This window comes from Mobula hypostoma, chromosome 3 (genome assembly GCF_963921235.1).
Source record: "Mobula hypostoma chromosome 3, sMobHyp1.1, whole genome shotgun sequence".
Taxonomy (NCBI): domain Eukaryota; kingdom Metazoa; phylum Chordata; class Chondrichthyes; order Myliobatiformes; family Myliobatidae; genus Mobula; species Mobula hypostoma.
In genome coordinates, this window is record NC_086099.1 from 50,051,489 (window position 1) to 50,066,408 (window position 14,920).

The window sequence follows — 14,920 nt, forward strand, 5'->3', positions numbered from 1 at the left end:
AAATCTAATGCAATCAACAATGCCTTTTTTTTTCCCTAAATGTTTCTCCGTTACTTTTACAATATCATCAAAGCTCATTTCCGCTGGTTTGGTTGGAGCAGTTCAGTTTCAAAGCAAAATGTAATCAGCAAAATAGGTACTTGATTCTCATTGGGTATTTAATTTGCTTCAAAATATTGTTTAATTAGCTCAGTATACATATTCCAGTTATCTTTTGTGTGAGCAAACTCATCAATCTTTCCAATGTAGCCAGCCATTTCTGCTTTTATTCATGATTATTATCACTCACTCTTTATGAACCTGCAAATTCTTCTTTTTTTCCCCTTATTTTAACTCAACAGTCTATGCATATGCTGTGCTGTTCTTTTAGTTTGCAAGTCTCGCTCTGCTTTAACAGGTCAGTAGACACCTCGTGTTCTTTTTAAAAATTCCTCATCACCAATGTTATGTCTTGTAACTTCAAAACATTAAACTACTTCAAAAGAAAACATGGGAGTTCGGGAATGTGGGTCTAACTTTGCGTTTACTTTAAGCGAGATGTGCATGTATCACGTCATAGCATGATGACTTCCCGACACTGCCTTCTATCTGCCACCCTAATCATTCTCCTAATCTGTCTAAGTCCTTTTGCAGCTTCTCTGCTTCCTGAACACTATCTGCCCCTCCACCTACCTTCGTATTGTCTGCAAACTTGGCCACAAAGCCATCTAAATCGTTGACCTACAATGTAAAAAAAGAAGCGGCCTCAAAACAGAATCTTTTAGGACACCAGTAGTCACTGGCGTCAATCCCAATGGAATCCCTTTATTCCCACTCTTTGTCTCCTGCCAACCATGCTGCCCATACTGGTATCATTGCTGTAATACCATGGGCTCTTGTCTTGTTTAACAGCTTGAAGTGTGGCACCTTGTCAAAGGCCTTCTGAAAATCCAAATACCCAACATCTACCAATTCTTCTTTGTCTATCCTGCTTGTTATTTCTTCAGAGAATTCTAACAGATGTGTCAGGCAAAACTTTCCCTTGAGGATACCATGCTGACTTTAACCTAATCTGTCATGTGTCTCCAAGCAGCCCGAAACCACAATCTTAACAGTCAACTCCAACATCTTCCCAACCACTGAGGTCAGGCTAAGTGGTCTATAATTTCTCCGCTCAATGATAATAGTCCTGCTAGATATGATTCCTGCTATTGTTTAATTTTCCTCCATTCCACACTGACTTTTATTTTTCTAGGGTTCCTCTGTGTCACACTTGATTGATGGCTACTTTGATTTCAGAAGTGTTAAACTGTGGGTTACCTCAAGAGGTCCTCTCTTATGTGCTCTTTTGAACCAAAACTAATGAGCTTTGGATCTGAGTTTGAAAATCTAGTTCAATGGTACCATGACAACAACCTCTCAATGTCAGAAAAACCAAGGAACTGATTACTGCCTGCAGGAGGAAGAAGCTGTTGATCTGTGAGCCAGTCCTCATTAAGGGACTGGAAATGGGGAGGGTCAGGAACTTCAAGATTCTTTGTGTTACCATATCGGAGGATAAGACATGACAGGCCTCTTCTTTCTTGTAAGTTTGCATAGATTCAGCATGTCATCTGAAACTTTGACAAGTTTCTATTGATGCAAAGGGGAGAGTATCCTGACAGGTTGCATTATGGCCTGGAATGGAAACACCAATGCCCAGGAATGGGAAAGTCTAGAAAACTTGGTGGATTCAGCCCAGTCCATCACAGAAAGTCCTCCCCAATTGCTGAACACATTTACGAGGAACACTGCCACAAGAAAGCAGCATCCACCATCAAGAAGCTCCAGGCCATACTCTGTTCTCACTACTATCTTTGGGCAGGAGGTACAGGAACCTTGGGATCCACACCACCAGGTTCAGGAACAGTTATTGCCCTACAACTATCAGGTTCCTGAACCAATGTAGATAACTTCACTTGTATCAATGTTAAACTGTTTCCACAGCATGTAGACTCACTTCCAAGGGCTCTACAACTCAGTATTATTTATTTACTTTATAAAATTATTTACATGATTTCTCTTCATTTGCACATTGCTGGTGCAGTAAGAGCTTCACATGAGTCTGTTTCTGAAGGATGGGTGTTAATAGCTGGGATGTTATTGCTGACCCATTTCTTCACGTATGGATAAATGGAATTAGCTGTACACTGGGACCTTTGAGGACGGGGAGGCCAGAAGTCTTAAACGCATCTACTGAGCACTTTTTGATAGCTGCAACAATCTCAGTCTTATGTTTTGCAATGTGCCATGACCATTGAAGATGGGGACATTCATGGAAATTACTTATGCTGTTTAATTTCTTGCACCATTCACCCCTGGAAGAAATAGGTGTTGCAGGCATTTTGTCTGATCCATTGGTTGTGGAAATTCTTGCCTCTTCCTATGCTATGCTGTTTTTGCTCTTTAACAAATGTGTAGTCTTGTGCCATGTTTTCGCCAGTTTGGTCTCAGAGATTTCTGTTGCGCATTGTGTTCGTCTGCATGAATGAAACTGACTAATATTCCCCTCTGGTTATGGAGAGGAGGGGGAGACCAGGCTGGCAGCAGCTTGTGTAATTTTTGTGAAGCTTGATGTGGCACTCCCACTGCTTTTTGCATCACAGATAATTTTGGAGAAACCTGTTTAGTATTTTTTTTAAGCGAGACTTTCTTCAGGATGGGTATACTTATATACTTATCATTACTCTGTGGTTAAGTTGTTCACAGCAGCGAACGCAAATCTTGACCATTCACGTAATGTAGAAGAATATTGTCCTCAGTGTCGTGGCCCTCACATGGCAGCCAATCATAAGATAAGCTGGTAGAAAACAAGTAGTTTGAATTAATCTTTTAAGGGACAGTGCTTATTTTTCTAATATAAATTGCCAGCAGCTTGCTGCAATGCTGCTGGTGCTTTGTGACCCTGTGTTAACAGTTTCATGGATGAACAATTCCATGCAGTTCTCAGCAGCTGCTGGTGCAGTTTGCTATTTGCCTGAGGCTGGTGGGAGGGGAGAGTCTCAGGAAGAGAATAAATATCTCCATACTATATTGATGTAGCTGTGAGTCATAGAGAGGCTGTTACTGCAGAACATTCTGCTTCATGCAGCATCAATAGAATAAAATTCTAGCCATCAGGTGTATGTACACACACACAAATCTTTGAAGATCTTATTTATACTTTCATCTCTGGGATCGATGTCCATGTGCTCAGGAATTCAGCTAATTCATACTGTGGAGAGCGGGTGGTGAGTCCGAAGATCTGATGCTGATGGTTGAAGCATTTGATGTTTGCAAATGTGAATCGATTGGAAAGCTTCATCTACACTTTGCTGTCTGCGTGTAAACCTAGAGATTGCCAGGCTGAGAAATGCTGCTTCTGATTGCAATATTTGCCTCTCTATTAGCTCCTTGTGCTGCGTGAACTGAGCTGAGAAACACTAATGCCTGCGTTCTTTGATCTGAGGAATCAATGATTTAATGCTTGGACTAATGCCTGGTGCCAGTGCTGTTTTTCTTCCGAGTGTTACATGCCATTCCAGTAACAACCAACAACTGTATAACCGCAACTATAATGAAAGTAAGCAGAAGAGAAACCTGGGTCTCGTAGTAATAGGGTAAGTGCAAAATACATTCAGTGAGTAATAAATTTTACTGGATCTTTGGAAAAGCTTTATACATCTTACACAACAGGTATGCAAAATATTAATAGCTGAAGAGTCATTAACTGTTGATGTGCCATTTTAATGCTGTGTATTTGTTGCTCAAGTCAAATTGGGGAAGTATGTTCTTCAAGTGATTTGTTCTCTAATGTTTACAATGGACAAGATGAATTATCTGTTATCTCCTACCTAAAGCATGACTTTTGAAGATTTACTGAACAGGAATGTTCCATGTAAAAGATCTGCAAATTTCTCCTTTACTGTCTCTGGTAAAGTTCTCTCATTATTTCATAACTATTATTTCATAACTAATACACTTAAGTGTTACTTTTTAAAAAAAAGTCTTTCACAATGTTGACTAGTTTTAAAAAACATATAGGAAAAATGGCACACAAGTGCATTAAAATTTGACAAAGAACACACTACCTCAAATGTAAAGCTCAGACTAGAAATTTCTTCACACAGGAAAGTGTGTGCCAAAATACTACTGTGCCATGTCAGTTTATCTGGGACTTTTGAGGGAATAAATTTCAAAAGAGCACAATTCATTGGTCTTTAGCACTGCCATGCACAATGGCTGATTATAATTTCTTGGGAAATGCAGCTTGCTTGTGGAGTGATCCATTCTAGTAGAAGTTGTGGCTCATCAGGGAGACATAGTGAAATGTTTTTTGAGTCACCTACTACTTAGGAATATTGAGTTGAACACAAATAAGACACTTGGTATAATAGGCATTTGATTGGTGTAAAAGTTGGAATTGGAGCTGACAACTGATTGAAGGGATTGGTGTTGGGAGTTGACTTATCCCAACAATAGTAGAAGCTGTTGCCTGCGTAATATTGATTGCATCTGATTCACTAGTGTATCAGAGAAGAATCTACTGTTGTCTTTTATTGGCAGATGCTGTAAACGTGGATTAAGCAAGGGCTGTCTTTTAAAGGAAGTCACAGACAGGCTTTCATTCCATTAGGCACGCTCTGCTGCTAATAACGTAATTAAATGTACATTGCATGCAGACTGACCTAACTACTTTATGCCCAATGAACTCAATGCATGGAAACACCCTTTGCATAAAAAGCACAATTCAGTATTCCACCACATGTACAAGGAAAAGGTTATTCTACAGTACTTTGTGTTTAAGTTCAATCTGTATCATAATAAGATAAAAATAATTTACCATATGATTGAATCTATGTAGGTTGAACCCAAACTCGTATATTAAACTATTTTGAAGAACTGCATATCAATAACTGTTAACAATTAATTGTAAACAAGAGAAAATCTGCAGATGCTAGAAATCCAAGCAACACACACAAAACGCTGGAGGAACTCAGCAGGCCAGGCAGCACCTCCGGAAAATAGTGAACAATTGACTCTTTGGGCCAAGACCCTTCATCAAAGCTCATGAAGGGTCTCGGCCCGAAAAGTCAGCTATTTACTCCTTTCCATTGTTGCTGCCTGGCCTGTTGAGTTCCCCCGTTTCGTGTGTTTCTAACAATTAATTGTGTTTCCATTGTCAGTAGTTGTATGATGAATATAGAGATGAATTAATCAATATTTCATTGTAAAGCCATCATTTATCGAGTCATTCTGCAGAGAAACCTTCAGCACATCAGGTCTTTGCCAATTGATTTGCTTATGTACACAATCCCATCTGTCCACATTATTACCTTATCCTTCTATAATCTTGCCTATCCAAGTGTTTTGCTGTTATGGATTGGTTGACCCTCTGGCCAAATTGTCATTATGTAGAAACTAAAGTATTTTTTATGTTAAGAGTAATAAATAACACCAATTTTTAAACCAAAGTAACAAATTGAAAATATTCTTTTAAACGATGTGTTTTGAAACCATTTACACTTACTGACTTTGACCAGTTAACATTAATCATTAACTTAATGACCTTGCTGTGGCATTGGTGTACAGTAATTCAATGAACTGTGAATTGGCCATAGCTCACAGTTGTAAAACATCTATTAATATAGGTATATCATTTAAGGTTCAAGCAGAGAATGTGGCTTTTTCCAACACAGCAGGGAGAATCAGTCTTAAACTTTCTTGCCGATGAATAGGATATTTTGGGCAGTTTCAGGGCAAGTTTGTTGCCTGAGAAGTCACCAGATGTCAAGCTTTTTTTAAAAAAAAGAATCTGAGTCATAAGTGAAAGAATGGCTTTGTCATCGACCTCAGCAAGAGTTGCGTATGAAGATCTAGCAATCCCTCTTTTAATAACTTCAAATTTTTTCATACCTATTGCTGTCAAGAACACCAGGAAGCAAAAAAAGCCTAATTTTTAATGGTTGGAACACATAGGCTTGATTAGCATAGAGAGTGAAATGGTAAACCATTTATGATAAAGAAAATAAATGATTTCCCTTATTTTGAAATATGCATCTGCATTATGGTATGCTTGAATCAAATCAGTTTTCCCTCTGGGCCAGGTAGTTCATTAATTATTACACTTGTATAAACCTCAATTATTTTAGTGGGGAATGTTTGTAGTTTAAGTTCAGAATGGTTTTAATTCTTTAACAATTCCTCCTGATTATAGTGGAAAAGAGTACCGTGTGTCAGAGTATTGTATCAATGAAATAGCCACCTGTGGAATTCCTGCTGATCTTTGTTCAAAGTTGAAAGTAAATTTATTAAAGTATGAATATACTGCCTTAAAATTCATTTTCTTAGCAGGCATTTACAGAAAATAAAGAAGTAGCATTTATGAAAAACTAGAAACTAAATAAGAGCAGAAGAAATAATAGTGGTGGTAGGCTATTTGGTCTTTGGAGCCTACTATTCCATTTATCAAGATCATGGCTGACTTTTTGCACAGCTGAGCTCTTTATTCGTAAGCTGCTAACTGGTTAAACTATAAAATAAAAACTATGATAGAGTTTCCAAAAATATTTTTTCTCAGGCTTGAAATCTTCATATCAGAAGGCGTGCATTTAAAGTGGGAGGGGGTAATTTCAAAGGAGATGTGAGGGATTTTTTTTTAACATGGAGAGTGATGGGAATGCATTGCCTGGGTGGCGGTAGAGACAGAAACATTATGGAATCTTAAGAAACATTTAGATAGGCACATGATAGTGAGGAGAAAGGAAGGATATACATTGTGTAGGCAGAAGAGATTAGTTAACCATTTAGTTGTTTCGGCAGAACATTGTGGGCTGGAGGGCCTGTTCCTGTGCTGTACTAAGATTGACAAACAACCAATGTGCAAACTAAGGCAAATCATGGAAATAAAAAATATCTAAATAGTCCTGTGAACATGACTCGCAGAGACCTTGGAAATTAGATGAGTCAGTTCAGCACTGAGGCAAGTGAAGTTATCCATACTGGTTCAGGAGCCTGGTGTAAGGTAGTAATTTTGGCTTGTAATGGGCATTATTACAACCATAAAGTCAGGATTAATGTTTCATTTAAATTCCTTATCTTTTAAGTTTATTTGAGCTCTTCCTTCATCAGATTTTTGCAATCCCCTGAACCTCTTTTTCAGTATACCATCCACCCCAGTCACCTCATTACTGCCCTTGATTAGGATGGTGATAGCTGTTTGTATTCATGATGTCGGACACTCAGCTGCAAAAAGGCATTGAGGTAGAGAGAGAGGATGATACTGATGAATGGTATAGCCGTCTCAAATGACCAAACAGCTTACAGCTGCTATTATTTCTTCTGTTTTTATGATGATAAGAGCAGAATCCCCAGATGAGCTTTCCACTGGTTATTCTCTTGGCTCAGTCGTGTTAACTACACACAAACTTGATAAAGTCATAAAATGCTGGAAAAACCTCAGTGGTTAGGCAACATCTTCTGACTTGTGAGGTTACAATCCTTTCAGTAAAGTGGTGATGTACATTGAAGTACAAAAGAAAAACATGATACTGCCATTTGATCCTGGTTATTGTATGAAGTAAATATTCTTTGAAAATCATGGAAGGATTTTCTTCAAAAAGTGGTAAGACTTGCTTGATTACAGTAACTTTTCATTGGTTTTCCAGTTTTCACAAAGCAATGCTGAACTGAGAATGTTCTCATGCACCTCTTGATAGGATCTGGTTCTCTTTCTTTTCACTCTGCATTATGCAACAAATGTGTGTATCTAAAATAGCAACCAGACATCACTGGGTTATTTTTGAGGAATATCTATGTGATGATGTCTGCACTTTAAAGTAGACAATTATAAAAAGCATTTGATAATGTGCAATCTTGTAGAAGGCAAGTCTTCATCTAAGCTTTGGAATTATAGTTCCTTGAAGGGATTTAGGCAAATGCCATCTTGCGATAAAAATGCCTATGTTTAGGACTAAGCTTCCATTTCCTCTGCTTTCTTTGTGGCTCATATCAATTTACAACACAGAAAAAGACCATTCAACTCATCGTTCAGACAATCCCATCCGTCCCAATAACCACTTACTTCCCTGTAGTCCCACAATGTATTTTCATTCATGTGCCCACTAATTTCTGCTTTTGTTTCTTTTGTCACTTACTTATATAAAAGAGTAACGTATAGTGACCTGGTTAACCTACTGGAAATGCAAGGAAAGAGGTGCACCCAGAGGAAATTGCACAGTAACAGGCGGAATGTTCAAACTGCACACAGTACCTATGGTCAGGAGTGGATTTGGGACCCAGTAAGGCAACAGCACTAAGTACTGTGTTACCCCGTCACTCTATTGTTCTGGTGGTACTCTGTGACAAGTGTTTTTTATATTTTGTATATGGTGAGACTGTTTCCACCCACTGACATGCATTTGTATTGAGGTAGACTCTTAACTTGTTTATTTTAATTGCAATTCCTATTTTGCTATTTTTGTCAAGTTTTGTAAAGCTATTGTGCATTCTGTCCTAGTTGTTACTTAGAAGATCATGAGCTGCGTTGTTTAATCATGGATTCCCCCTTCTTCAATTGCACAATTCTTCAAAGAAGTGTTGACAGGTGCACTCTGCTTTTGCCAGATCTATTATTAGCACAGTCTCTCAGAGCTGAACATCAGTATTGCTCTGATGTAAGCTTTCATAGTAATTAGAATCAGTTCACCTGAAAGATGAACAAAACATGAACTAAATATGGTCTTTTCTTTGTTTTGGAGTGCTTTTTTTTCCCCACCAGTTTAAAGTTGGTTTGGTTGATACTTTTGGAACATTTGTAGTAGAAAATTGAGTGCACCAAATCATTTTGGGAATGCTTTTGATATAGGATAAATTTCTCATAATTGAACAGTGATATCTGAGGTTCTTTCTCCACCAGCACTCCCATTCCACCAGTGCTGGGCCTCGAGTCTCCTCCATGGGAGTTTCCATGGTGCAAGTAGCCAGTCATTGAAGAAGAAAGAAAGAATAGGGACACAAGACTTAATAGAGAAATTTTGTACCCATTTCTGGATCCTTATACCCATCAAAATTTTTCCTTTTCATTTTTTAATAGGATTTTTGTTTTCTCTTGCATTTTCATTCCGTCATCTTCCCCCCCAAAAAATGTCAACAATTGTGCAAGTCAAAAGATTATGTATAGTGCAAATTTCTGCCTCATTACTTTGAAAAACATCAGTACTTTATTTTCAAAACAACCCACATTTATTGATCTTGTTTCTCCTCAATCTGGTATTTAAACAGCCAATATTTTAAATGTATTCTTTGTCCTCATCAAAGTCTGTGTTCTCCAAGAACCACAAATATTGGCTCACATAAGCGTTGACCCTTTGCGGTTGGAAGCAAGTTCACTCTCACCAGTTTTCACCTTGGGACTTTTTTCAGGCTGCGACTGCTGATCTCTGCTACATTTCATAGTTTGCTGCATTTCTCGTCTAGCAGGTCAAGAGAGCTGCTTCTCAAGAAGATGCTTCAAATACTTTACTGTTGGCTTGCAAGACTGGACACCTGCATTCTCCCTGTTTGCAGACTACACTAAAATGCAGGCATTCACAGACTACACTCATGCCTTTAGAGACCTCCCCAGGAAATTACTGATACCTTGCTGTACCAATAATCCCATGATTACGATCTTGCTATAATAATAGTCCCTTCCTTGAACAAAAATAACTCTCTGATGACTTGTCCAAGTTCTTCTGATCCTAGTGATGCACTCTCTGATCTCTTTCCCATCATTATACCAGCTATTTATTAGTTAGTGATGCTCCCTATGGCTGGAAGAGTACTGTCTCTGTTGTGGGTTGTCCCTGTTAATAGCTACAGGTACCTAGAAAAATCACAAATACAACTCTCCTTTCTAAGAATTGTAAGCACTTGTAACTCATCAGTGGGGAATACTATTCTGAAATTAAAATTATAATTGTAGCATTGAACTGTAGTGTAAACCTAATAAATAAAATTCTTGATTGTCACTTAACTTTCTCTGTTGATTTTAGTGTTACCTTCAACACAATTTTGGCACTACGTAAATCGCATGGAACAAATTTTAGGCTGAGGTCTCTACATGTATAATAAAAGTTAAATATCAATGAAAACATTCTGTGAGAATCTAAGCACTATTGGATAGAACATTGTATTGGGGAGGGTGGGATTAATGTAGATAGTGTATAGTACATTGAAAGTCAGCATGAACATGATGGGCTGAAGGGCCTGTTTCTGTGCTAAATTACACTGATGCACAGTAACAACTTGTAGTAATTATTAAATAGAATATACAAGAATAAACTAAGCTGAGGGGCATGACAGTAGGGACTTTAGTTCAAAGCTTCTACTATTATTCCCTATTGCTCAGTTTATTCTTGTATATTTTATCATTCTGTTAAATATGTTCTGCAACTTATTTAGGGACATGCCAGTTGCAGAAGCCCACTTCAGTTGCTGAAGACAGTGCAGTACATTGAGCAGAAGTGAAAAGTACCAAGTTAGTCATACCGTCTTACTGCTATATGGGTGTGCATGCAGATTTCACAAGCAGATGCCTTCATGGTTAGATTCTGGTCTACCTTGATCCTGGATGAATTTTATTGAACTCCCACTAAACTCTGCTGCAAGATTTCAGGACTAATAAATATTGTGTAACTATTTTGCTAAGAAGTAAACAATATTTAATTATAAACTTCTCTATTTCCAACAGGAAGGGGTTACTAAAAGGAACCACCGACTATCTTCCTGAGAAAGCAATTGATTCTCTTCCAACTAATTTTACAAAACATGTCGAAGGAGCAATTCATAGTTACAACAGGTAAAATGTTTTCATGCATTATTCAAGTGATAATTAGAAAGAAACTGTACAGTAATGAATGATTAATGTACACAGGATTAGTTTAGTCATGAAGTGAAGCCAGGTGTGATTGTTGAATATTGGTGAGCTTGTACTGACTGTGCACCTGCTAGATATCACCATGTCCTCTTTGAAGGTGTAAATACAAAGGCTGTAGGTTCATTTATTGGAAACAAATCTTCACCCTCTTTTCAAACTCTGGAACACGACACTTTTTTCCATTTTGTTTATTTAGTTGTCATTAAATTTTCTATTAATCTTGAGATAAACATTTTGGCTTTACAGGGATATTTATGATTATTTTGTCATTGAGTCTTGGAGGAATTGACCATGGAAACAGGCCCTTTGAGCCACCTATATTTTACACTAATTCAAAGGTTTCAAAGGTATATTTCATGTCAGAGAATATACATGTACATCTTGAAATGCTTTTTCTTCACAACCATCCACAAAAACAGAGGAGTGCCTCCAAAGAATGAATGACAGTTAACGGTTAGAACCCCAAAGTACACCCCCCAGCTCCCCTCCCTCCCGTGCGTAAGTGGCAGCAAGCAACAATCTCCCCTTCCCCCATCGGCAAAAAAAAGCATCCGCACCCGTCACCGAGCACTCGAGTGTGAGCAAAGCAACAGCAAAGACACAGACTTGCAGTTGCCCCAAAGACTGCTTGCTCACCTGGTATTTGACATACCACAGGTTTTCTCTCTCTCCCTAATAAGGGAGAAAGAAGTGTTTCTGTTTCACAGTGAGAGGGGAAACATAACAAACGACTCGCTGGTTTACAGTGTTAGAAGTACGTTATGTCGCTTTTTCTGAGCTCTGTGCCCAAAGATCTCGGTTCCATGACACACTGATCTCCTGCTCGGACACACCGATCTCCGATCTCCCCTCCCACCCCCCGTCTCCAGAGCCACGAAATCTCAGTTCTCTGAAGGCAAGGTAATCTCTTAGGCCGTCCCCTTGGCATGCCGAACAATGGCCAGTCGTGAATCCCTGAGAGCGGGTCCCATTCCCGCAAAGAACCATAGTCAGCACGTAACTCCAGCTCAGGGTCTTCAAAAGAACCCTGAAAGGGAAAAATAGAGTTATTAAAGATGGAAATAGAGCTGTTTCCACAGATGCAAGCAAAGAGTTGCTGCTAGGCGCCATTGTCTCCTCCTATTCTACTCCAACATATTATATTCTACCGGTTTCTATCAAATTCCCTTCAAATTCTGTCACTAATCTACATATTTTTGCGTCTACTACCATCACTTCTGACATCGTTATATAGAATAAGAATTAGATTGATTATCTCTGAAATATATGAAAATTGTGGTTCTGCAGCAGCAGTACAATGCAAGGGCATTAAAATCTATAAATTACTAAAGTAGATGGTGAAAACTTAAGGAATAATAAGGTAATATTATGGGTTCATGGACCATTCAGAAATCAGATGATGGAGGAACAAGTTTTTGCCAAGTTGTTGAGTCTGGATCTTCAGACTCCTGTATCTCCTCTCTGACGGTAGTATTGAGAAGCAGGCACATTGTGGATGGTGACAGCCCTTAATTCTGGATGCCACCTTTTTGAGGCATCACAGCTTGAAGATCACAATGGCAGGGACTGTTGTACCCGTGGTGGAGCCCATGGTGAATCTATAACACTCTGCAGCTTCTGGTGTTCTTGCAGATTGCACAATCCGTACCAGGCTGTGGTGCAACCAGTCAGAATGCCCTCCATCGTACGTCTAAAGAAATGTGTAAAAGTTTTCGGTGTCACACGAAATCTCCTCAGACTCCGCATTATATAGAGCAGTTAGCTTGCTGCTTTTGTGATTGCATCGATGTGTTGGGACCAGAAGATTTCCTTTGAGACGTTAATGCCCAGAGACTTGAAGCTGCTCAGCCTTTCCACTGCTGACTCCTCAGCGCGGAGTGGTGTGTGTTCTCACAACTGCTCCTTCCTGAAGCTCGCGTTCAATTCCTTGGTTTTGCTGATGCTGAGTGCGAGGTTGTTGTTGGTTATGGTATTTGGGTATGCTTCGTGCCACAGTAGTGTAGAGAGAGTAGAGCAGTGGTCTAAGCGTGCATCCTCAAGGTGTGTCGGTGTTGATTGTCAGTGAGGAGGAGTTGTAATTACCGATTGGCACTGACTGTGGCCTTCTGATACAAAGTCAAGGATTCAGTTGCAGGGAGAGGCATAGAGGCCCACGTTTTATACTGTTAGAACTGAGGGGATGATGGTATTGAACACTGAGCTGTAATTGATTAAGCAGTATCCTGATGCATGTCTTAGAAGCAAAACATAGAAAACCTACAGCACAATACAGACCTTTCGGCCCACAATGCTGTGCTGAACATGTACTTACTTAGAAATTAGCTAGGGTTACCCTTAGCCCTTTATTTTTCTAAGCTCCACGTACCTATCCAGGAGTCTCTTAAACGACCCTATTGTATCTGCCTCCACCACCGTCGCCGGCAGCTCATTCCACGCACTCACCACTTCTTGTGTAAAAAAAAACAACAACAACAACTACTTACCCCTGACATCTCCTTTGAACCTACTTCCCAGCACCTTAAAACTGTGCCCTCTCGTGCTAGCCATTTCAGCTCTGGGAAAAAGCCTCTGACTATCCACACAATCAATACCTCTTATCATCTTATACACCTTTATCAGGTCAACCTCTGCTGCTCCAAGGAGAAAAGGCTGAGTTCACTCGATCTCTTCTCATAAGGCATGCTCCCCAATCTGGGCAACATCCTTGTAAATCTCCTCTGCACCCTTTCGATAGTTTCCAGATCCTTCCTGAAGTGAGTTGACCAGAAATGAGCACAGTACTCCAAGTGGGGTCTGACCAGGCTCCTATATAGCTGTAACATTACCTCCCGGCTCTTGAACTCAATCGCACGGTTGATGAAGGCCAATGCACTATATGCCTTCTTAGCCACAGAGCCAACCTGCGCAGCAGCTTTGAGTGTTCTACGGACTCGGACCCCAAGGTCCCTCTGATCCTCCACACTGCCAAGAGTCTTACCATTAATACTATATTCTACCATCATATTTGACCTACCAAAAAGAACCTTCTCACACTTATCTGGGTTGAGCTCTATCTGCCACTTCTCAGCCCAGTTTTGCATCCCATCGATGTCCCGCTGACAGCCCTCCACACTATCCACCACACCCCCAGTCTTGTGGTTGTCTTGGTGCTCCAAAGCAGAGTGGTAAGCCAATGAGATTATATCCTCTCTAGACCTGTTGTGGCAGTAGGTGATCTGTCATAGCCACAGATCCTTGTTCAGGCAGGAGTTAATTCCAGCCATAACCTCTTGAAGCACTTCATTACCGTGGATGTGAGTGCTACTAGATAGTGATCATTGAGGCAGCTCGCCCTGCTGTTGTGCACTGGTATGACTGATGCCCTTTTTGAAGAATGTGGTTACCTCTGACCACACCAATGAGAAGTTGATTGTGTCCTTGAACATTCCAACTGGCTTCTCAACACAGGTTTTTTAGAACCCAACCAAAAACACTGTTGGAGCCTGATGCCTTGCGAGGGTTCACCCACTTAAGGATGTTTGGACATTGGCCTCTGAGACAGAGATCAAAGGGTCACCAGATACCTTAGGGGTTCACACACGTGTGTTATTCTCCATTTCAAAGTGTTTTGATCTCATTGAGGAGATGAGATCACTTATGATGTTAAGTTTTGCCTTGCAAGAAGTAATGGCTAGCAAACCCTGCCCCAATCTGATTCTGTGTCTAGCTTCACCTGAATTGCCTTTTCATTCTCACAATGGCTATAATGTACCTGGTCTAATTGTAGGGTTCTGGCTCCCACACTGACCTTGAACACCAGAGATCCAGCCCTCAGCAGACTGTCAGTTTCCTGGTTCATCCAGGGCTTCTGGTTTGGGAAGATTTGGGATTTTCTTGATGGCACACACCCAGCCGTACAGTTCTTGATGAAGTCAGGAATGGCTGTGGCATATTCCTTCAGATTCACAAATTAATCCATGAATATGAAGTCCATCAATTTCATTGCTGCCATTAGGGAGGATCGCA

General features: G+C 39.8%; 1 protein-coding gene across 1 annotated transcript in view; it reads left to right on the forward strand.

Moving 5' to 3' along the window:
- LOC134343989 (protein FAM149A-like) overlaps positions 1-14,920 on the forward strand; it is a 93,045-nt gene that overhangs the window by 41,631 nt on the left and 36,494 nt on the right. Inside the window, exon 2 of the mRNA XM_063043016.1 lies at positions 10,730-10,837. Coding sequence (XP_062899086.1) covers positions 10,730-10,837 — 108 coding nt within the window. The remainder of the gene's footprint in view (positions 1-10,729; positions 10,838-14,920) is intronic.